This window comes from Mauremys mutica, chromosome 5, assembly GCF_020497125.1.
Source record: "Mauremys mutica isolate MM-2020 ecotype Southern chromosome 5, ASM2049712v1, whole genome shotgun sequence".
In the NCBI taxonomy this organism is placed as follows: domain Eukaryota; kingdom Metazoa; phylum Chordata; order Testudines; family Geoemydidae; genus Mauremys; species Mauremys mutica.
This window is the reverse complement of record NC_059076.1, coordinates 32,252,730-32,275,470: the sequence shown is the minus strand read 5'-3', so window position 1 is coordinate 32,275,470 and position 22,741 is coordinate 32,252,730. Positions and strand designations below refer to the sequence as shown.

Sequence of the window (22,741 nt, the reverse complement as noted above, 5' to 3'; positions counted from 1 at the left end):
CGGATGCAAGTCACTTCTTGCATCCGAAGAAGTGGGTATTCACCCATGAAAGCTCATGCTGCAAAATGTCTGTTAGTCTATAAGGTGCCACAGGATTCTTTGCTGCTTCTATTTGCAATTGGTTTATTACCTCAACGTATTTCTTACCTTTTTTAAATATGAATTTTCTTGCACCAAGCATAATGATTCCAATGGCATAGAAACAAAATTAGACCAGATTTGTCATGTAAAATGATGTATTATGTTTAGTGAAAGTATGCTACCTGAAGATTTTTTTTATAGCTGCTTTTCTGTACTTCAGCAGGAAATTTTGAAAGTTAGTTAAAGGAAAATTTAGAGGACTAAAGGTTCTTTTTTTTTTTTTTTTCCCACTTACAACTCATCAAATGCTGCTAGTACAAAAGTGTTTAGAGAGACTTGTGGAATACTTATAATTTCTTCACCTTGTATGAATCATTCTTAAAGGCAGCATTATATGAACAGACTTGCAGAATATGGAAAAAAATTACTTCTCTGCTACGTTTGGAAGAAAGAGATCCTAAAACAGAGTTTCTGTGGCTATATTAACACAAAACAGTACATTGAACTTTTCAAGCTTTCCTGTGCTTTGTAACTGGATAGTTACCATTGCTGATATGGGCTGAAACATAAGCAGGCCTTCAGTTACCGCTGACCATGTGGAATCTGATGCATATTCTCCCCTTACGTTTTGATTATGAATTATGTAAAACAAAACTGGAGAGACTGTGTAAAACACAACTGTAAATGTGTTTTTTCTCAAGCTTGCAGTAAAGCTTTACTCTCCTAATGTAAATTGTGTTCTTCTAGAGCATCTTTCTGAATAAGGATTTTCATGTGTGGCTCTTTATTTTTAGAATAAAGGCAATGCACTTCCTCAAAGTTACAAAAAGCTAAATCATCAGAAATAACTTTAGATAATACAAAGTGTGTAACCCATTTAGCTATCTGAGCCCCTATAATGTGGTAGGGTCATGGTAGTTTGATCTTCTTCATGCCTTTTATCTAAAATTAAAACACCAGATACTTTGACTAAATATGTACATACGGTGACACTTTAGGAAACAGCTCAATCTTTTAATGTACTTAACATTCCATTTCTTAATTTAAGTTACAGCTATGTTGGAAATATTTTAATGTAATATCTACATTTGCAATGCCTGTAATATGTTTTTTAAAAATTTGTACACATCGAATGTATATTTTTGTTTTGGTGTAAGCAACTACTGTGTAATTTTTTTCTTGACATATTCATATTCTAAGGAAAGGCAACTTCCTCAAGCTGTAAATAAACTTTTTTTACTTGAAAACTAACCCACACAACCTTTGTCCCTTTTTTCTGTTTAAAAAAACATGTTCTGCAAACCATGGTCACAAGTGAACTACTGTTGATGACAAAGGGTCTTGATTGTTGAGCAATAGGGAGGAAGATATAACTTGAACTGCAGATTATTTTATTATAGTGACACACATGGCGGTTAGTAGTATTCCACTTTCACAGTTAAGAGTCGCAATCATTTTGACTTAAAAATGACAATGGGGTCAGTATTTTTCTTAAAATAACTTAAGAAAAATGGCTGAATGAGACAAACTGCTTTTAAACAGCCATTGAAACAGTTCTGCAGTATATATGCTCACACCCTTGAAACTGTATAAATGTACACAAGTATAATTAAAATGATTTTTGAAGGATGAAAATATCTTTACTTCATCGTGCTCAGTTACCATCTTCCTCTTTTTGTCTCTGTTTTAAGAGAGAAGCTGAACAAGTGTTGATGTATTTCTGCTTTTTTCGAGAAGTTCTCTTTTTGTTTGAGTAAGTTAACAGAGTGACCTTTATATATGGGCTTTGGGTAAAAAATGGGGGAGGAGGTTTCCGCTCAATTTGGAAAATTAAGATAGCTTTTCACTTTTTTCTTTATACATTATTTCAAGTCAACTTGCACTGTTTACTGTACAGCTGAAAGACTAGTCAATATTGTAAACTTAAGGTTGCAACTAATTGTTTGTTTTGTTTGTTTTTTAAAAGTGTCCAAGGATTTTTATTGTAATGGGAACATTTCTAATAAAAGTCCTGAACTTGGAGTCAAATTTGAACTAGTATATATGTCTTCAAGATTCACCCTTCTTCCCGCAGGAAGCATTGTAGGTAAATTAGCCACAACAGATTAGGAAAGCAGAGGGATTTTAGTATGTCGTCCAAAATAGCACAGCGGTAGAGCGGCGATGATACACAATCACCTTGACTTGCAGTAACTATTGGGCAATACTGCCCTTCATAGTGAGAGAGCTGTTTCTGAAAGGAAAGTCTAACAAGATGCAGTAGTAGAGCAATAAGAGGGAACATGCACAGTCTTAGATTGCAGTGTTCCTTTGTTCTAGTCACTGTTAATACAGGTCTCATAATTGCTAAAATTCACTGTTGACCCCTTCCCATTTGTCTGATCTACTAAGTTCTGCCAAAAGCGGTCATCTCTGCTGTTACAGGGGAATAGAAGTAGACTCATAGACTTTAAGGTCAGAAGGGACCATTATGATCATCTAGTCTGACCTCCTGCACAACGCAAGCCACAGAATCTCACCCATCCATTCCTGTAACAAACCCCTAACCTATATCTGAGTTATTGAAGTCCTCAAATTGTGGTTTGAAGACCTCAAGCTTCAGAGAATCCTCCAGCAAGTGACCCATGCCCCATGCTGCAGATGAAGGTGAAAAACTTCCAGGGCCTCTGCCAATCTGCCCTGGAGGAAAATTCCTTCCCGACCCCAAATATGGTGATCAGTTAAACCCTGAGCATGTGGGCAAGACTCATGAGCCAGACACCCAGGAAAGAATTCTCTGTAGTAACTCAGATCCCACCCACCCCATCTAACATCCCATCACAGACCACTGGGCATACTTACCTGCTGATAATCAAAAATCAATTGCCAAATTGCCAAAATTAGGCTATCCCATCATACCATCCCCTCCATAAACTTATCAAGCTTAGTCTTAAAGCCAGATATGTCTTTTGCCCCCACTACTCCCCTTGGAAGGCTGTTCCAGAATTTCACTCCTCTAATGGTTAGAAATCCTTTGTCTAATTTCAAGTCTAAACTTCCTAGTGTCCAGTTTATATCCATTTGTTCTTCTGTCCACATTGGTACTGAGCTTAAATAATTCCTCTCTCTCCCTAATATTTATCCCTCTGATATATTTATAAAGAGCAATCATATCCCCCCTCAACCTTCTTTTGGTTAGGCTAAACAAGCCAAGCTCTTTGAGTCTCCTTTCATAAGACAGGTTTTCCATTCCTTGGATCATCCTAGTAGCCCTTCTCTGTACCTGTTCCAGTTTGAATTCATCCTTCTTAAACATGGGAGACCAGAACTGCACACAGTATTCCAGATGAGTCTCATCAGTGCCTTGTATAACGGTACTAACACCTTATCTTTACTGGAAATACCTCGCCTGATGCATCCTAAAACCGCATTCGCTTTTTTAATGGCCATATCACATTGGCGGCTAATAGTCTTCCTGTGATCAACCAATACTACGAGGTCCTTCTCCTCCTCTGTTACTTCCAACTGATGTGTTCCCAATTTATAACTAAAATTCTTGTTGTTAATCCCTAAATGCATGATCTTGCACTTTTCACTATTAAATTTCATCCTATTACTATTACTCCAGTTTACAAGGTCATCCAGATCTTCCTGTATGATATCCCGGTCCTTCTCTGTGTTAGCAATACCTCCCAGCTTTGTGTCATCCACAAATTTTATTAGCACATTCCCACTTTTTGTGCCAAGGTCAGTAATAAAAAAAATTAAATAAGATTGGTCCCAAAACCAGTCCCTGAGGACTCCACTGGTAACCTCCTTCCAGCCTGACAGTTCACCTTTCAGTATGACCCATTGTAGTATCCCCTTTAACCAGTTCCTTATCCACCTTTCAGTTTTCATATTGATCCCCATCTTTTCCAATTTAACTAATAAGTAGCCAAATTGTGTGGATAATCCTGATCTCATGATGCAAATGTTACATTGTCCTTATGTTTTTCCTCTGTAGGATATCGGGTTCACTGACGTGGGTGACTGCCTGAGAGAATTTATGTTGGAGATTAGTGTTTTAGTTGGAGGAGTTTTGTTTTCAATAAGTTATATGGGGAGAAGTGATTGCAAATGATCACCACCCCAATTTTTGAAGATAATTTTTAGTTGGTGGTTCAAAGGTGGCAGCTTTTTACTGTAGAACCACCCAGGCAGCCTCATCAGGACAGAGGATCAGTTGTCACTTTGTGGTCAAGTTGCTGCAAAGAGTGATGCAAGCAATTCCACCAGTAAACCACACAGTTTCCGTTCAAAAGGTTTGTGCTATGTGCTTTAATAAAATCCCACAGATACCATTAAACCACTTGTCATGCGGGTGGGACGTATTCAGCACTGTCAACTAAACTTCATGTGAGCAAAGTTGTTTGAAGTGATTTTTAAAAGGCTGCTAAGCACTCGAAAGTGTTCAGTATTGGTGGTATTAATGTTGCAATCACCAGTGTAGCCAAACCAAGACAAGACTGAAGAAACTGTCTTCTGGGCCCCCTATGTTTGTGCATAACTAAGCCAAAAGTGTAGGGCAAAGCTTTCTTTCAAGGGGTTTATGGCAGCCTTTAGGGACAAGGAGAGGGAGGTTCCATTAGTCTTTCAGATCTCTAACAAAGCTTTTGTAATGTCCATTGTTACTGTTTTGCTTTAGCTATTTTGCTCTGTGGGGAAAAAAAACGTAGTATATTTCTAAAATAATATAAGAGTATCTTTAAAACAGCCACACATACTCCTCCAGGACAGATGATTGCAAAGATCCTTGGGAACAAAGAAAGGACTGAACTTCTTGTTAACTGTATGCTTTCTTGGTCCCTTAGCCTCGATATCTTTTCTTGCTTTAAGCCCTGTTTTTGCTATAAATAAGTTCTTAACCATAGTTAAGGTACTTTTATGGGCCCTGTGACAATCTTTAAAGTATTTATCTTCACAAGACCCTTATGAGGTAAATGAAGGTAGCGATGCTCTCTTTACAGATGGGGACCATGAATTTAAACTGGAACAGGTGCAGAGAAGAACTACTAGGATGACCAGCAGAATGGAGGGCCTATCTTATGAGAGGAGACAGGAAGAGCTTAGCTCAGGAGTAGCCAACCTATGGCATGTGTGCTGAAGGCGGCATGAGAGCTGATTTTCAGTGGCACTCACACTGCCCAGGTCCTGGCCACCAGTCCGGGGGGCTCTGCATTTTAATTTAATTTTAAATGAAGCTTCTTAAACTTTTTAAAAATCTTATTTACTTTACATATACCAATAGTTTAGTTACATTCTCTTTCTATAAGTATAATATATATTACTGGCACACACAACCTTAAATGAGAGTGAATAAATGAAGACTCGGCACAGCACTTCTGAAAGGTTGCCGACCCCGGCTTAGCTTGTTTAGTCTAGCAAAAAGAAGGCTGACGGGAGAGACAATTGCTCTTTAGAAAAACTTGGGGGTGGGGGGGGAGAGTAAATACTGGGCAGAGTGAAGAGCAATTTAAGCTCAGACAATGTTGGCACAAGAACAAAGGGATATTAACTGGCCATGAACAAATTCAGGCTGGAAATTAGAAGACTGTTTCTAACCATCAGAGGGATGAGTCTTAGCGTATGCGCAACGTTCCTCAGGTGGCACATGACCAGGATTCCTCACCGAATTTGATCCACTTGTTGGATCATTAGCTGCCTGGGCTAGGTACTGACAGGGAGCGCAACATCTTCCGAGGATGAGTAAAGTTCCAGAACAGCCTCCCAATAGGAATTGTGGGGATAAACAATTAGTTTTAAGTAGAAGCTGGACACGTTTTTGAGTGCTGGTATATGACTGGGTTGTTTGTGATGGTAGGGGGCAGAGCACAATACCCCTGGGGCTGATACCTAGTTTATGCCCTGTTCTGAAAGCTTGTGCTTCAGGGTTTCAGCCAGCCACTGGCAGGAGTCAGGAAGGAATTCCTCCCCTCCCCCCAGTGTGATCTGGGAGTATTTTGACATTTTGTTTTGTTTTGTTTTTAATCTGAAGCATCAGGAGATGGTCATGGCTGGAGGTGGGATGACAAGAGGAACATTGTGGAGGTGGGCCAGGGCTCTGAGGTGGCACTGAGCGTTCTCTCTCAGGTGCTTGGCTGACTGGTTCTTGCTCACATGCTCAAGAGCTAACTGATTATATGTGGGATCAGGAAGGAATTTTCCTCTGACTCAGATTGCCAGTGACCAGAGAGGTTTTTTGCCTTCCTCTGTAACATGTGGGTGCAAAGTCGCTTGTCAGGATTAACTGGGTATATCCCACTTAATCATTTCCCTGCTCTTGTTGGGGCCTCAGGCACTGATGCACCCTGATCCTCCTATTCTTTGAGTGATTGCATGTGTCCGTTCCACTGTAGGGGCATGTAGGCCTCATGCACATTTGCTGGAGAACTTTTTCCCCTCAGCAGTATCTGTTGGCAGCTCAAGCATCTTCTGTTGCCATGCATAATTGTGTGCTGGTTTTAGAGGGTGGACCCATTCTTGCCCTCCCCACCACCCCTGTTAGTTGTTCTTACCACCAGTGACAGTTGTTGGAGCGCTTTCAGTCTTGCTGTCACAAGTTTATTTCCCTCACTCTTTGTGTATAGTCTGTTTCTCATTTAGTTGTTAGATACAGTGTATAATTAGTGTTACGTTTTAAGTCCCATTTGGGCCATATTTGATTCTTTGGACTGGGACCAGAGCCATGCTTTTCTCTCTGGGGTTCAAATCCTGCCAGTTGTGTGCCAGACTGATGCCAATCAGTGATCCACACTCCAGCTGCCCAAAATGTTTGTGGGAGTTCCACATCAGAGACATGTCACATTTGTAGAGGGTTTAAGCCTTGCCCTAAAATGGATAGAGCAGCGAGACTTCAGTGTTTCCTTGTGGAAGTGGCACATCAACTTCCATCAGAGCTGTCAGGTTCAGAGTTTACTCCGAGTGTGGCATCATTGGTACAGGGTACATTTCCCAAGATTGTCTTTGGCTCCAATTTCTGTATCTCTGATACCAAAGAGGAGACGCAACTCTACCAAGGACACGGTACGTCATCCAGCAAGATCTTTAGTATCCAGGCCTGCTAAAAGCAAGATCTCTGAGGGGAAGCATTCTCCAGAGTGCTCTCTTGTTACAAAGGGCGGGGGAGGGGGAGACGTCATCAACTCCAGAACCTGTGGTAGGTGTGTTGAGGCTGACCCCTGAAGTTCCTATACCCAAGACTCAATTCTGGTACCGACACCACCAGGCGCGTACCCTGATGCCAGAGAATTGCTTAACCTCTTGATACTGGTGTCCCTGGTGATGCAGGAAGGGTCACAACCGGTGCTGGCGACTGTGGTCCCTATTGCAGATCCACAAGAGCATGCAGTACCAATGCAGCTTGCGGTACATAGGAGGCCAGTATGTTCCAGGTGCAAGCCACCATGAATATCCCAGGTACTACTATCTCTGGGTTCGCCTTACCTATCTCCATTCACTTGGATTCTGCTCCACCACTATCGCAGGACTCTGTCATCTACAGGGATTTTAAAGTGTGGTCTTTGTGACCTATACCAGATGGGAAGCTTACCCTCCATCAGAGCTGTGCGGTCCATGGGTGTCACAGCAGTGGGCACATTGGAAAGGGCAATGGGCCCATCACCACACCAGTGGCTTTTCTGGTCAGTGTGGGGTGTCCCTCCCCCCGCCAGGATACCTCAAATGCCTGAGTTGACCTCCTCAAGGGTATACTGAGATCATTGGCACTGCACACAATGTTCTTCGGTGATCAGGACTAAGCAACTGGAAGTTGTCCAGAGAGCTTCAGTGTCCTAATGCATCTTCCTCATCACCAGATGATGCTGTAGAGATGGTGAGTGATTCTCCACCACCGGAGGATTACAAGACTCACCAAGAACTGGCTGAAAGGGTGGCCTTGGTTTTAGACATTCAAGCAGAAGAGATCTGCAAGAAATCCCACAAGCTAGTGGACATTTTAGCATCTGCTGGTCCCTCGAGAGTGACACTTCCAATTAACAAATCAATTCTGGAGCCAACTTAAAACACTATGGTAGACTCCTTCTTCCCTCCTGCCTACAGTTAAATGGGCAGAGGCACGATACTATGTCTCTTCTAAGACCTCCAGGGTCTTTGGTGTTGGCAACAGCTAATGAGCAAAAAAGGTAGGAACATTAAACATTGATGCCAAAGAGTAAAGAGCCGAAGAGGTTCAACTTCTTTGGCTGTAAATTTGACCGGTGGCCTACAGCTAAGAATTGCTACCCAGCAAGCTCTCCTAAATTGCTACGTCTTCATCCTCTGGGAAAACATTATGACGTTTAAAGACAGGCTACTAGAGGACTCCAGACAGGAGTTTGCTCGCATGGTAGCGGAAGGCAAGCTGGTGGCAAGGACAGCTCTTCAGGGCAGCGTGGATGCGGCAGACTCAGAAGCTTGAGCCATGGCGTCTGCTGTGTCTCTGAGGGAGGAATTCATGGCTGCATCTTCCTCCTCAAGTACAGCAGACTCTTCAGGATTTGCCATTTGAGGGTCCCGTTCTTCTTTTTGGAAAAGACATGATAGGCTGCATAGCCTGAAAGATTCCAGGGCAACAGTGAAGTCAGGACAACTAGTTGGTGAGAGGCCAGTCCCAAGTGCTGTCCAGCATGGCTGTCATTCAATCCATCTTCAGTGCACTGGGGCTTTTGTCAATCTGGACAAATCAATTCTAAAACCTGTGCAAAGAATAGAGTTTATCAGAGCACTCTGTGATGCCATAAAAATCAGATTCAGAGCCCGCCTCCATGTTACTCTGCTTGTGAGTCACCCTCAGTGGATTGGACACGTGCAATCACAGTTACCTACCTTTCTGTAACTGTTGTTTGAGAGATGTTGCATGTGTCCATTCCATGATCTTCCCTCTTTCCCCTCTCCATCAGAGTCTATCTGGTAAGAAGGAACTGAGAGGGTTTGGGAGTGGCTCTGCCCTCTTGCACTGGCACACAATGGTGTATGGCAGTGTGCCAGTGCTCAAGCTGCCCTGATGGGTACCGCTGAAGAAAAAAAGTTCTCTGACAACTGTGCATGAGGCATGCTCACACCTACAGTGGAATGGATGTATGCAACACATCTCAAAGAACAACAGTTATGAAAATATATGTAACCTTTTTTTCTTTGCCTGTGGCACATAAGTCTAGTCTCCTGTGGGTTGTAGTACTTTGGTCTCATTTCAGATGTTGGATTAGTGTGCGGGTGCTGGGTGGTGTTGGTGGCCTGTGCCCTACAGGAGGTCAGACTAGATCTAGTGGTCTCTTCTGGCCTTAAACTCTGTGGAACAGAGGGGCACAGAGAGACGAAGTGACTTGCCTAAGGTCAGGCTGTAGACCTGTTGTAGAACAGGGAATTGAACACAATTATTCAGTGCTTCAAGCTAGTGGTCTAACTGCTGGATGATCCTTCTTTGAGTTAAGATTCTAGTGAATTTGACTTAGCTAACTCAAATTAAGAACAAACCATTTTTTGAGTGATGTAGAAACATTTGTGCAGGTGTTTTGACCATGGCTCTGGTTTTCCTTACTTAAATTGGTGAAACTCAGAAGTAACTCTATTGAAGTCAATAGTTCTATCGAATAGAGTTACGCTAGTGTAAAACCAGTGTCCAAGAAGAATCAGAGCCCTGGTCTCTACAGGGTTTTGCTGTGACACCCAATAAGAAAATTACTTTCAGCTAATTCTTGTTCTTTAATATCCTGATCCAAGAACAAATGAAGTCAAAGGAAAGACTCAGAGTCCCTGGATCCAACCCTATGGGAAAGTCTCCACTTCAGTTGGGAGTGAGCCTCCCAACTCAGTGAGAGAGACTCAGCTCAAGCTAGCACACTAAAAATAGCAGTGTGGAAGTTGTGGGGTAGCTTGGGGTACCCCAGCTTAGGGTAGCTTTCGCAGATGCAGGGAGATGAGTGGGCATGAGAGCCTGAGATGCAGCCCAAGCAGCAACATCTACTCTGTTGTAGTTAGAGCATTAGCTCAAGTCAAGCTAGCATGAGTTTTTCTACCCAGGCTGAGAGGCTCACTCCCAGCTGAAATGTAGACATACCCTAAGACAGAGTACTTGGTAAACATCCACACTCTGCTGGGCACCCATCTTACCTATAAAGATGGAGAATATCGATTTTTCCTTATTACACTTACGTTTTACATCTTTAGCTATTAGAAAACTAGTAACGATATTAAAGATCACTAGGGCATCTAGCAGGCAGAGGAACATGCCAGAGGTGATCCCAGATTTCACTATGAGACTTTCTGCAACTACATACCCAAGAATGTGGATACTGCTGTGAACCTTGAAGAATTACAGGTAAATAACTTTTTCTTATTCATTTGGCAGTGCAAAAATAAACGATCGGCTACTTTCTAAGTATGTGCCTTATTGTTGAAGCTAAATCATGTTCTAAAACCTGCTCACTTTCAAAATGGTTCCATGTTACACATACCATTTTGTATTCTGCTAATGAATAGACAAGTTTGTTTATGATATTTCATGATTTAATACCAGTATCTCCAGGCTATGGCTAAACTATCAAAGTGCAGCCATTTGTTTTCTTGCTGGCATTTTTCATCCAATTTGTTCATGCAGTCTCTTCTTGCAGTAAGTTTCATGAAAAATGTGCTAGGGTGATTTACAATCTTTCTCATGCACCACAGAAAACTTTTATTGAACTGGATAAGTTATGTAAAACAAATGTCATAAACCTAGACTTAAAATAAAAATCATGTCTTTTCTCAGATCTTGCACAGTAATTCAAACTAGCTCAAACATTTCCCAGACCACATAAATGAATCTTCTCCACTGAATATTTATTTTATCTGAAGTGGTTTGCTTACCTTTAATGTGGGCGGACTTTGAAAATTCACAGAAACAGCATGCGAATATTATGCACTGAGGAAAGGACACCAGAACCTAAGACAAAGAAGGAAAGACATTTTCCCTGATTGAAGAACTCCCTCTCTTTCACTCTTCTATATCTCTCAAAATCTGTTCACATCATATCTTTCGCTTTTTCCACATAGCTCATAATGAAGTCTATGAGCCTTGAGGATTGTTGATGAAAAGTGCCTGGCTCTAGTTAGGGTATGCCACAGATCTTGTGTGTATTAGCTGACAACTGTCAACTAGTAATCTGTAGATGTAACTGTCAGTGTTGGTTGCCTGAGCTACACTTCCTCCCGTTTGAAATTTTTTTGGCTAAAATCTGTTAGATAGAACTGTTGATCTTCGATTACTGCAATTTCTCTACATTGGGGCCTTCATGTCCACCAGGTTTGCCTCACAGAAGAAGTGCATATAATTCTTAGATTCTTTGGTGGCCCATAATAGAAATAGAAAATGTCATTTTCCCCTATGATCTGCAGTCCCATTATGACCAAGTATGCTAGCTTTCAACAGAGTAGCTCACAGGGGCACCCCAACAGTTGAAAGTAGATAAGAAAGAATGATGACTTTTGTGACCTCTAATGTTTTTTAATTTGAATGTCCCTTTAGATTCTACAGTTAGATAACTACTGAACCAAATTCTGCTCACACTGATGCTGACATGAAGCCAGAATGACTCTGATGAAGTCCACTGCAGACATACACCAGTGGATGTAAGAGAAGGATTTGAACCCCTGGTTCTTATTTTCCTATATTTTCATTAAAGGCCTGATCCAAAGGCAGTCTATGGGAGTCTTTCCATTGACCTAGGATCAAGCTCCAAGACATTTTATCCCTGCTCTTCAGCAGTGGTGCAGCAGCCAGGGCAAAGCAGGGTAGCCAACCACAAATGGATCATCCTGGTATAGAAAGATTCTTCAGTAGCAGAGCCACAATGGCAACCAGTGTAAATTAGCGTAAACCTCAGGCTGTTCTCTAATTTATGCCAGAGCACTGGACCGGTACAGAACTGGCATATGATCGAAGGAGCAAAAAGATGGCTTTAAGCAATCTTTGCACAGCGCCCTGGGTTTCGCTGTGCACTCCTTGGCATGGAAGCTTTTAAATTGAATTGTCATAAGTAAATATAACTTTGGAATGTTTGTGCTTCAATATTTACACAGCACTTGTATTTTTAAATGTATTGACATCCCCTTTGAAAGGAGTCTTCACTGGCCACAAAGTGATCTTTAAATGGAACGTTTTTCTAGTGAAAAAATCAATTGGTATTTAGGACATATTTCCATTTTGGCACAGGGAGGGTGGTTAGAGGCAGGGAGTCCCAGGAGGGGGCAGTCAGGGGACAAGGAGTGGGGGGAGGGTTGGATGGGTCAGCGGTTCTGAGGGGGGGCAGTTAGGAGGTGGGAAGTGGAAGGAGGCGGATGGGGGCGGGGGCCAAGCTGTTTGGGGAGGCACAGCCTTCCCTACCCAGCCCTCCATACAGTTTCAGAACCCTGATGTGGCCCGCAGGCCAAAAAGTTTGCCCACCTCTGTACTAGTCCATAGAGCTGGATCTCTATTGAATATTTTGCCTCTATTCCACAGAAATCAATGGGACTTCCATTGCAGAATGAGTGTAGAATATCCAATGAAGCTCTGTGCTGTGGGTCTGCTGTGTGGATTGGAAAGGAGAATTTTTATTGAATCAGCAGGTTTTTTGTGGAGGAGGGGCCACTCTTTTCTCCTTATATACAGGGGCGGCTCTAGACATTTCACTGCCCCAAGCACAGCGGCATGCCGCGGGGGGCGCTCTGCCGGTCGCCGATCCCGCAGCTCCGGTGGACCACCCGCAGGCATGCCTGCAGAGGGTCCGCTGGTCCCGTGGCTTCGGTGGACCTCCTGCAGGCATGCCTGCGGAGGGTCTGCTGGTCCCACGGCTCCACCGAAGCCGGGAGACCAGCGGACCCTCCACAGGCACGCCTGCGGGAGGTCCACCGGAGCTGCGGGACCAGCTGACCTTCCGCAGGCATGTCGCCGAAGGCGGCCTGCCCGCCACCCTCCCGGCGACCAGCAGAGTGCCCCCCGTGGCATGCCGGGGCCTGGAGCCGCCCCTGCTTATATAATCTGTTTGAATGGTAGAGACCAGAATAGAGCTGCCATTTTGTTGAGAATATTAACTTGGGAAATGTAATAAATGGTCAGGAACAACGCAACGGAGTTGTAGCTTTCTATGTGACAGGACCAGTAAATAGTGAAGAAAGTAATATTGTACAATGCAAATTTTGGCAACCTGTTTTGAAGTTAAGTCTAAGATAGCACCAAACAAGTGTCAATATTATAAATTAGAGCTGTAATAAATTTGTAGAAAAAACTAATAGGAATACAATTACTTTATGTGGGTAAGTACAAAACAACACTTTCAGGCAGCAAGCCAGCAAAGAAACATAGTAAATCATGTGTATTTTATGACTAGATCTAAGGGCCTGATTTTGAACAGGAGCTTCACTACCCTCCCTTTTTGCACCCAAGTACAAATACCTGTGTAGTTATTTGCAAGTGCATTTGGATGTCTGTGTTGCATGACTGTTCCCATATATAAAATACTTAGATGCTTAAACTGATAGCAGTTGTTCCTACAAGATAAGGACAAATAAAGCAAGGCTTGTGCCATAATTTTCAAAGATGAGATCCTGTAGTTAGGCTCAGAAATCCATATTTATGGAAGTTGCTAGGTGCTCAGTACAGATGAAAATCAGGTGACTTGTTTAGATGGCTGTAGATGGTTTTAGGAGCCGAACTGTTGGCACCCATTTTTTTAAATCAGGGTTCAGGTTTTAAAATTCTGCCCCTTAATGTGCCTCTAAAGCTACATCCCACTCTTCTCCTGATATGAAGAGTAAATTTCCTCTAGTACTGTAGATAGTATCTGTACAATAGCTGTATAGTATCTATCCAGGTAGATTATACACCTCTACATCGATATAATGCTGTCCTTGGGAGCCAACAAATCTTACCGTGTTATAGGTGAAACTGTGTTATAGTGAACTTGCTTTGATCCACCAGAGTGCGCAGCCCCACCCCCCGAGAGCACTGCTTTACCGTGTTATATCCAAATTTGTGTTATATGGGGTGGTGTTATAGCGAGGTAGCGGTGTATATACAATTCTCAAAACCAAATGTTTATGGTTTAAAAAGTCCCTCTACTAAATTACAATGCCCTTGTGTGTCACACAGAGACTTAAAAAACTGAAACAAAGCTGTTAAGTGTATCTTCAGCTTAGTGTTGAGTGATACTCTCCACCCACCCACTCCAGTGTAATCCTAAAAGCATCTCTGAGCTTTTCTTGTAACATAGTTAGCATTGCTATGATTTCTAGCATCCTCTCTACCTAAATCCTTTTAGATGGTTCATTTAATCCCTTTAAAATTTAGGAATGTATTTCAATGTTATCCATAATTGAGTAAAAATGGAATCAGGATGGTGGTCGAGGCTCAGTTCTAACAAAAATGGAGCAGTCTGACCCTCTCCACCTTAGCAGACACAACCATAGTTGATGGGAAATCCTGGAGGAGCCATGTTAGATACTGAGGTCTAAATGAGATTCTGTGAGGTGGAAGTATAGAGATTGGCCCCAAGTTTCAAACCTGGCTCAATTTCTAGCCTAGACATTGCATGCTCTGTGGTTCCGTTGTGTAGGCAAAAGAGCAGGTTTGAAATCAACATGTACCTGCTTAGAAATCACAGCTAGAAACTCTTTGCCACAATGATCTATAGTGCAAATTTGTAATTGTTTAAGCATTTCCTTTGCTGTTTCCCCATTCTTTTACCTGAAATTTCCATCTGAAGTGAGAGCATGCAGTCATTATAGATAAACCCACTCCGCATTTTATTCAGTGCTCAACTATCTGGGCCCTATTCAACATTACCCTGCAGTCCCCTTGTGCCAGCTAAACTGGTATAGAAGGGGGACAGGATAGGCATGAAAGCCACCCAATGCAGGGATTTCTATATGCCCTCCAGAGGATTCCCAGGCACAGAGGATATGCTGGGGATACAGAGGGAGGGGACTGGGATGTGGCTGGGAGAGGCCTGTGCTTTGGCAGTTCTGTGCTCCTAAGGAGACCCAGAGTTTGTGACAGCAGGGGAGCAACTTAAGGCAGCCCTCAGGGCCAGAACTGAATTGAAATAAGTAGAGCCAGAGCCCTGAAGTTTGTGGGATAAGCGGCTGTTGTGCAGGGGATTACACACTCTGGGTGAATTAAAATTTTAAAATGCATATCTATGTGACTAATGTTGTTGTAGGTCTCCAGATGGAATTATTGCAGGTACTCTTTCTCTGATAGCATGATCTTGAAGCAATGCTCATCACCAACTGTGAAACAGTTCTTTTGATGCTGAACGATTGGCAGTAAAGCTTGATCTCAGAATAATTTTCCCTCATATAGTTGTGCTTACAAGCTATAACCACACAAGAGGACAAAAGGCATGCAAGCATTTTTAATAAAACCTCAACTGGACATTCACATTGTTTTATTTACACTCACATTTTTGAAGATAACAGCATTTTTATTATAGCACATTCTGCTCACTTTAGGATTAGAAGAAATTGTTTGTGAGGTTAAATATACCAACTAAATAGCTCCATTTTCACAAAATATGAATAAAAAAAGTTTGAGTTTCATTTTCAACCCTAACATCAAAGTTAGTGTTGAAAATGGATCTCAGTCTGAATACAGATTGCACTTCAGTATCAAAGTTAATAATGCAATATAACAAATTTGTATATTAATCCTGGCCACTTGTGGTTTATTTATAAAGCCAGGATTTTGCACCATGTTTGACAGAGAAAATTAAACATATACATACATACGAGAGAGAGAGAGAGAGACTGACCCACCCTGTGTTTCTGGGGCTGGCCCTTTCAGGAGAGTCAGAGACCAGCCTACCCGGGATAAGCTCCTGAAAGGGAGAACAAGCCAACTCAGCCACCTGGAGGTAATGAAATCCCTATGCACCTAGTTGACAACTGATTAGCTAATGACCCTGCCAAAGGGACACCAGTCCTCAGCTGAGGTGGTTTCTAGAGCCAGGAAGTTCACCAGAGCAACAAGTCCAGGAAGGGGTTCCTGGAGACAGGAAGCCCCCTAAGTAGACCTTACCAGAGCCAGGAGCCTAGAAGATGCACTCTTAGCCTGGCCATTCCCTGTATCTGTCAGAAACTACATGCTGCTACAGAGAAGAGCTACAGGTGACAGATCTGAGTCTGGGGAAAGAATTCTTACCAGATGGTTCAGGCTTCTTGCCACTGAGAGAGCTGCTGGAGTGGACTGGTGGACTCAGGTGGGATGGATAAATTAAGATTGACTGTCTCCCAGCTAAGACGCTGGAGTGAAGTTTTGGATGCATTCTCATTGAGGCTCTGGTTAATAAACTAGACCCCTCAGAGGGATGCTATTCCCTAAATAAAGCCTCATTTAACTTACTGATAGCCCACTTGGGGAAAGTGAGGCAGGGAGCACTGACAGGACACCTGGCCAAATAGCAGCACTATAGGGCAGGTAGACCCTTACTGAAAGAGCTTATACTCTATGGCCCCAGTCCTACAGTTGGGGGAAAGTGAGGCAGGGAGCACTGACAGGACACCTGGCCAAATAGCAGCACTATAGGGCAGGTAGACCCTGTCTGAAAGAGCTTATGCTCTATGGCCCCAGTCCTACAGTTGGATCTGCTACCATGAGCCTTTAGGCCCATGCAAAGATCCACTAACTCTGATTGGGGTTTACCACAGACAAACATAGAAGGTGATAAGACAATGGAGGGGAGGAGACAGGATGGACACTAAGTAAAGATGATGCAGGTCTAATGACATTTGTAAATGAATAAGTTCTGATATGTTTAAACAGAGTGTGCAAGAGGAAGAATACATAACACAGCAGTGGCAACTATGGAAAGCAAAATAAATGCAGTGCACTGAGGAGATAAGATTTGGTCCCCTGAAGTTATACTGAATTAGGTATTGCACACTGTTGAAAGCAACCTTCTCCCTTCTATCACAAATCATTTTCATCCATCTCTACTGGTCTTACTCCTTGGGAATAGACCAAAGAAGGAGAAATGCCACACTCGGGTATGGGCTGCAGTGAAGGCAGGTGTCTCTCTTGCAAAAGTGAAGCTTGGGCCAACTCAAAGCAAGTCTCAAAATAATCCACGGATTCCCCATCTTGTCTTTGCATTAAGAGTTGGTAGTCTCCAAAGCGAATGATGCATTTCCATGGCAGGTCAATTTTGTTTAGGTAGTCCAGTTCCACATTGTCCACAATTAGCTTGGTCTTTTTGCTCACGTTCTTTATCTCAAAACCAAGTTCTGAGCTGTTGAGTTGCCTGAAAAACTGCAGGGTAAACTGAACCCGGGAAACACGGGTATCCATTAAATTATAATGGCAGATGTTAGAATCTCGGCCAAACTTTGCCACTTCATCTACCCTGCACCGTTCTCGCTTGCGGAATTTTAAGCTGCGAAACACCTGCTTTTCTTCTTGGCAAGGATGGTACAAAGTTATATGGAGACAAGTTACTGTCTCTTCAGTTTCCACTTCTTCCATGGAGCTCATGATGATGATCCTTCTCAGAACTACAAGAATGAAAGAAACATGGAATTATTGCAATGCCAAAAAAATCCACTTGGAACTGGCATCATTTAAAGAACTTTACATACTATTGATTAATTAATGTGTACTTGTTTTATAGAGAACCATGGGTAGTAAACATAGTCTAGCATCTTGAGCACCGGATTGAAGTGAAGAACTCCAGCTTGATCACAATAGTTCTATTTCCAGTTTTGCCATTGACTTGTGGCTCTGCTCAGGTCCAAAGCCTCTCTGTGCTTTGGTCTCCCATCTGTAAAATGAGGATAAATACAGAGACAAGGTGAGTGAGGTAATATCTTTTATCGGACCAAGTTCTGTGTAAGAGCAAAAGTTTGTCTCTCTCACGAACAGAAGTTGGTCCGATAAAAGATATTACCTCAGCCACCTTGTCTCGCTAACATCCTGGGACTGTCATGTCTACAACAACACAGCATACAACCATAAGTACAGGCTGTTATGAAACTTCCTTAATATTTTTAAATGTTTTGAGATCTTTGCATGAAACTATGCAAATATATTAACTAGTTCTGCCCCTATTATAAGTATCTTACTAAATGAGTTCACCTTTGAAGAAACATTTTGGTGATACACCATTGGAAGCCTAAACACTTGTTTTGTAGACCTCAAAGACCCATATTGGAACTATTGCATAGTATTTGTTAATAACTCTGGATATTATATATCACTATATTATATTCCTTTGACAATACGAAATGCGACAAGTACCCTTTACAAGTACAGTTTGCTTGGGATGTGGGAAATTCAGGTTCAATTCCCCTTTTCCAGAGGGTGGGGAGAGGATTTGAACAGAGGTCTCAGAGCTCTCTAATCACTATGCTGTGGGACATTCTGCTGTAGGGTTTCCTTGGTCTCCTGTTTTGAAGCAGTGGCACACCAGCTAAATAATGAAAGTGTAATTGGACAGGTCCCTCAGTCTTGCACTTCCCAGATGGGTTCCCTAACCCCTGGACTATAGAGTCATTCTCTCTCTCTCTGGCCTAATGACTACTTCAGTATTTATCCATGGTAGAACAGTCAAGTAGGAGCTCAGAAGAACATTAGCGTTTTCAGAACTACCCACTGACACAAACTTTACCTTTTGAAATCTCATTAAGGAATAGCTGCTGTATGTAATATGTTACAAATATAAAAATGAATTTAAAGTGGGGGTGAAAATTCCCCTGCTTTTCTCCAACAAAAATGCAGTACAGGATTTGCCATACTGAATCAGACCTGTGGTTCATCTAGCCCAGTATCCTGTCTCTAACAGTGGCCAACACTAGTTTCATTAGAGGAAGATGCAAGAAAAACTGCAGTTATGGAAGTCTGTCCAGAGAGAAAGTTTCTTTCTAAAGCACATTAATTAGTAGGTGGCTCATGCCTGGAAATACGGGGTTGGGTATATCCCTTTCAAAACTCCTTGTTCTAGTTTTTAATGTGCTACTGTAATTCTGGATGTTCTTGTCCACATAAATATCATATTTAACTCTTGGCCACATATTTTGTGGCAAAAAGTACCACAAGTTAATTGTGCACTGTGTGAAATATTTCCTTCTACATCCAAATAAGTTCATCACTTAACTGATATGTACATTTCACTATGAGGTGCATAATCAGTGTTATTCATTGCATTTGAGTCGTCACTACTAAAAGCAGTTTACAGTTCAGTCTATTGTATTTTATTGCTACGTGAAGCACCATTGTGATATGGACTCTGACATATGATTACCTTTCCAAGAATAAAATTGCACAACTTTAATCTCTAAACACATAAAGAATGGATTACTGGTACTATGACACCTTTCTGTGATGCCAGTATTTAGAGGATACCATATAAATATCTTAAGACCTCTGGAATTTTCTTCCTTATTTTCCTTCCTTAATTGATATTCAAAACAAGGCACAATGCTTTTTCTTACAAAGCAACAGCTCAGGCACAAAACATCTCCCATTTCAGTGCTGGATAAATCTGGCCAGGGAAATCACATTAGTGAACTCTACTTAAGCATTACTTGCTAGAGTGGTGCTAATATGGCTGTCCTGGTCATTGTAAGCAAAGCCTAAATGTTAAGAAAAATTAATTTCAAGTTGATTCTGATTGCTAGGCTGTTTATAACTCCTGTAAATAATTATGCTTTCCCCCCAACCCATCTTGAAAACAATATTGGGTAAAATTATAAAACTGCAATATGCAATTATAATTCTTTCTAAGGTGATTTTGGTGCTTATGAAAAGCAACTTTCAGTCGTGCCTGACTTTGGAACAGATCTGAACCTGTAACTTACAAGTGGAAAACTCTACATTCCATCAGTCTGCTCCTAACTCAGTTGGAGGTGCATCAGTAATACTTACTGTCTTTCGAGCGGAGGAGTGTATTCAGAAGAATTTGCAGATGTGACTCTGACATGCCAATGCAGGCCTGTGTGTTTTGTTCAAAATGTTGCATGTAGATTAGACAGGGCTGCAAGGGGAGCAAAATCTTTTCCACGGTGCCACGATATGGAGTATTTTTTTTAAAGATATGGATTTTGAATTTTGCATGGAAATATGCACTTAAACTCTTGCCCAGTTGGGGCCAAGTTCTGATGGAAGCAAAAAAACCCCAGCCTTTAGCAAGAGTTTTACATACATAGGACTACAGTGTTGAACCCTTGGTGTCATTTTCACATTTGGAATGTGCATACTTGTCTCACTTCCCCTTACATTCCGCACAAATCCATCAGCAAAAAGTCCACACAACTTCCTTGGGGCACGGACTGTTAACGTCACCAGGCAGGGGAATTTGTGGGTCTTTTGCTGAAGGGTTAGGCTGCCCATACACCCAGCCCACAAAAGAAAATTTCTAAGAACAAGTTTTTCTCTGATAGTCAAACTTTTTCTATTGACAAATAAAACAAGCATCAAGAGGTGAAAATACTAATGATACAACTGTTTTGAAAGCAATTCTGACTCCATTAAATCTCACAAAACTTAGAAAGGGAAGAAACTGGTTAAACCATCAGGTCTACCATCCCACCCCACCCCCCCACTTACAAGATATAAATTCCTAATAGAGGCCATAATAAATGTTTGTCCAGGCAGGCCTGGATCTTCTCTCTCCCTCCTTTTGCCTCCATTTGCCACTGAGGGGCCGCATAGCCACTGTATGGAGTGATGTTTGCTACTGAGAGGAGCAGCGAAAACCTGGAGTGCAGTCTGCCAGGGAGGCAAGTGGCTGGACTGAGGACTGTTGGCCCCCTGGAAGGGGGGAAAGAACCGAGTGGGGCACAGCGGCAGGGCTGTGTCCAGAAAAGGACGACGGGGCCCTGGGAGCGATGCAGTTCCTGGATGCAGAGACAGGAGGGAGGATGGGTGGGACACCACCTGAGAAGGGCGCACTGCCAACCCTGAACTAATTCCCAGGATGGCCAGCAGGGGTTGCCGCGGTGATGAGTCGAACACCTGTCCCCAGGTCCAAGAGCAGAATTTCCCATAATGCCTGGGAATTGACTAGAGTAAAATAAACATCTTCCCCAACATACCTTGCTATGTTTGTTCCTTTGTAGGGTTTTTTTTAATAAGAGTAAATTTACTGAGAGCTGACAGTGCAGCTAGATCCAGGACAGACATCCAGGGTCCTGACAATTAAGAGCTTGATCCTGCTCCTATTGAAGGCACCAGCAAAACTTCCACTGCCTCCAACAGCAGCAGGCACACGCCCTAAAATGGCAGCGGAGGCGCCCCTCCAAGCTCCATCCCACCGCAGCTCGGTTGGCACGGATCTTTGGCAGGAGGAGGTATCCCTTCCCCCCGAGCAAAAAGGAAGCTATACTAACGGGATGAGGGCAGCCGGCCAATGCACAGTCCCACGCCAATCTCTGTCTGTGAACAAGAAAGTGCCCCTCAGCGGCAATGGCAGGGGAAAGTGCTCTCAGCCCGGCCCCTTGGCTGCCGCCTGCCAGTGGGAAATTTTTCTTCCACTCAGCTGAAAAACCCGCCCCCAAGACGCCGCTTTCGTTCGCCCACGAGCTGCCGCTCACCGCGCATCCAAATGTAAACGCGCCTCCGCCTGGCTTTGCCGCTTGCGCAGCGCAGCGGGGTCCCGAAGGCGGCCAGCTGCGCTGCGCTCCGCCAGGTGCTGCCCGTGGGAAGTCCCCTGCCGCGCCGTGTCACCAGCTGCCCCCTCCCGCCCCGCTCCACGGAGCAGCGGCAACTCCCGCTGCCTTCCAGGGCGCAGGTCATCGCACGCCCCCTTGGCACCCCCAGCCCAGCCCCACTGATTCCCCCCGCCCCCAGACACACACACACACACACACCCCGCTTGTAGCGCAGCCCCCGCCGCTGTCTGTCCCCCCATCCCCACCGCCCCCCGGGAAAGAGCTAGCGGCAATGGGCACCAGGCTGCCAGCTCGGTGCGCTCACCTCTGCCGGGGCGCCCAGAGCGCAGCGCAGCGCAGACTCGGGAGAGCTACACGAGCCTCTCCGGCGCCCGGAGCTTGCTGCTCTGCAGGCTCGGCGCGAGCACTCGAGTCTTTTCGTGCGGAGCTGCCACGGGACAGGGTTTCCCCCGCACTCTCCTCCCCTTGCCTGTCGGGGGGGCGGGGTGTGGTGTGGTTGGAGCAGCTGTACCATGGGACTTGTAGTTCGCAGCACCAGGGCTTCCTGCTTCACTTGGGGCGGCCACCAGCACAACCGCCCCCGGACCGGTGGCTTCTCTTCGGCGAGTATCATGTAAGTGCCCAGCCCAGCGGTCAGCAATTCGGATAATTAAAGGGAGGGAAGCCAGCAACTTTAAAACAGGCTACGGTCTGACCCTCTCTCTGATCGCTGTGAATAACGCCGGATCTGAAAGGCATTACACCAATGTATTTCCCTGTCGCTGGGTCAGTGTTTTCTTTGCGCATTTAGCATTTGTGTGTGGCTGACTCTGCCGTTTGCTTTGTCCACTCGTACAGTCGGTCAGTTTCCTTTGCTGGGGTTGTGGCCTTTCACACAGTAACGGAGCTGAGAAACATTTTAATAAAAACGAAAATGAGTGAAAAGCTCCCAGAAACTGTCAGGGAGGAGTCAGGGCAGGTGTAGTGCCTGAGACTACATTCCCACATTGGCAATGACCATATAATCATAGTAATTAAAATGGAT

At 43.5% G+C, this 22,741-nt stretch overlaps 2 protein-coding genes across 7 annotated transcripts in view; one reads left to right on the top strand and one right to left on the bottom strand.

The window, feature by feature from the left end:
• Positions 1-1,225, top strand: part of AP1AR (adaptor related protein complex 1 associated regulatory protein) — a 34,772-nt gene extending 33,547 nt beyond the window's left edge. The window contains exon 11 of the transcript XR_006579818.1: positions 11-1,225. The gene's annotated coding sequence lies outside the window, so the exon portion shown is untranslated. The remainder of the gene's footprint in view (positions 1-10) is intronic.
• Positions 1,226-15,018: 13,793 nt separating this feature from the next.
• On the bottom strand, positions 15,019-22,370 carry TIFA (TRAF interacting protein with forkhead associated domain). 6 transcript variants are annotated; one of them, XR_006579495.1, is made up of 4 exons: positions 22,022-22,216; positions 17,710-17,870; positions 16,617-17,604; positions 15,019-16,503 (listed from the first exon to the last, which is right to left on the bottom strand). XR_006579495.1 is itself a non-coding variant. In XM_045017329.1 (3 exons), exons 2-3 carry the CDS (start codon positions 17,726-17,728, stop codon positions 17,024-17,026), a joined length of 600 nt encoding a protein of 199 aa, XP_044873264.1. In that variant the 5' UTR covers positions 17,729-17,870; positions 22,022-22,216; the 3' UTR covers positions 15,023-17,023. The 6 variants fall into 6 exon arrangements, 5 of the variants coding, with proteins under 5 accessions (XP_044873264.1, XP_044873269.1, XP_044873270.1 ...); XM_045017329.1 differs by having other exon boundaries at positions 15,023-17,604; XM_045017334.1 differs by having other exon boundaries at positions 15,023-17,604; positions 17,689-17,870; positions 22,022-22,215.
• Between the last annotated feature and the right edge of the window lie 371 nt (positions 22,371-22,741).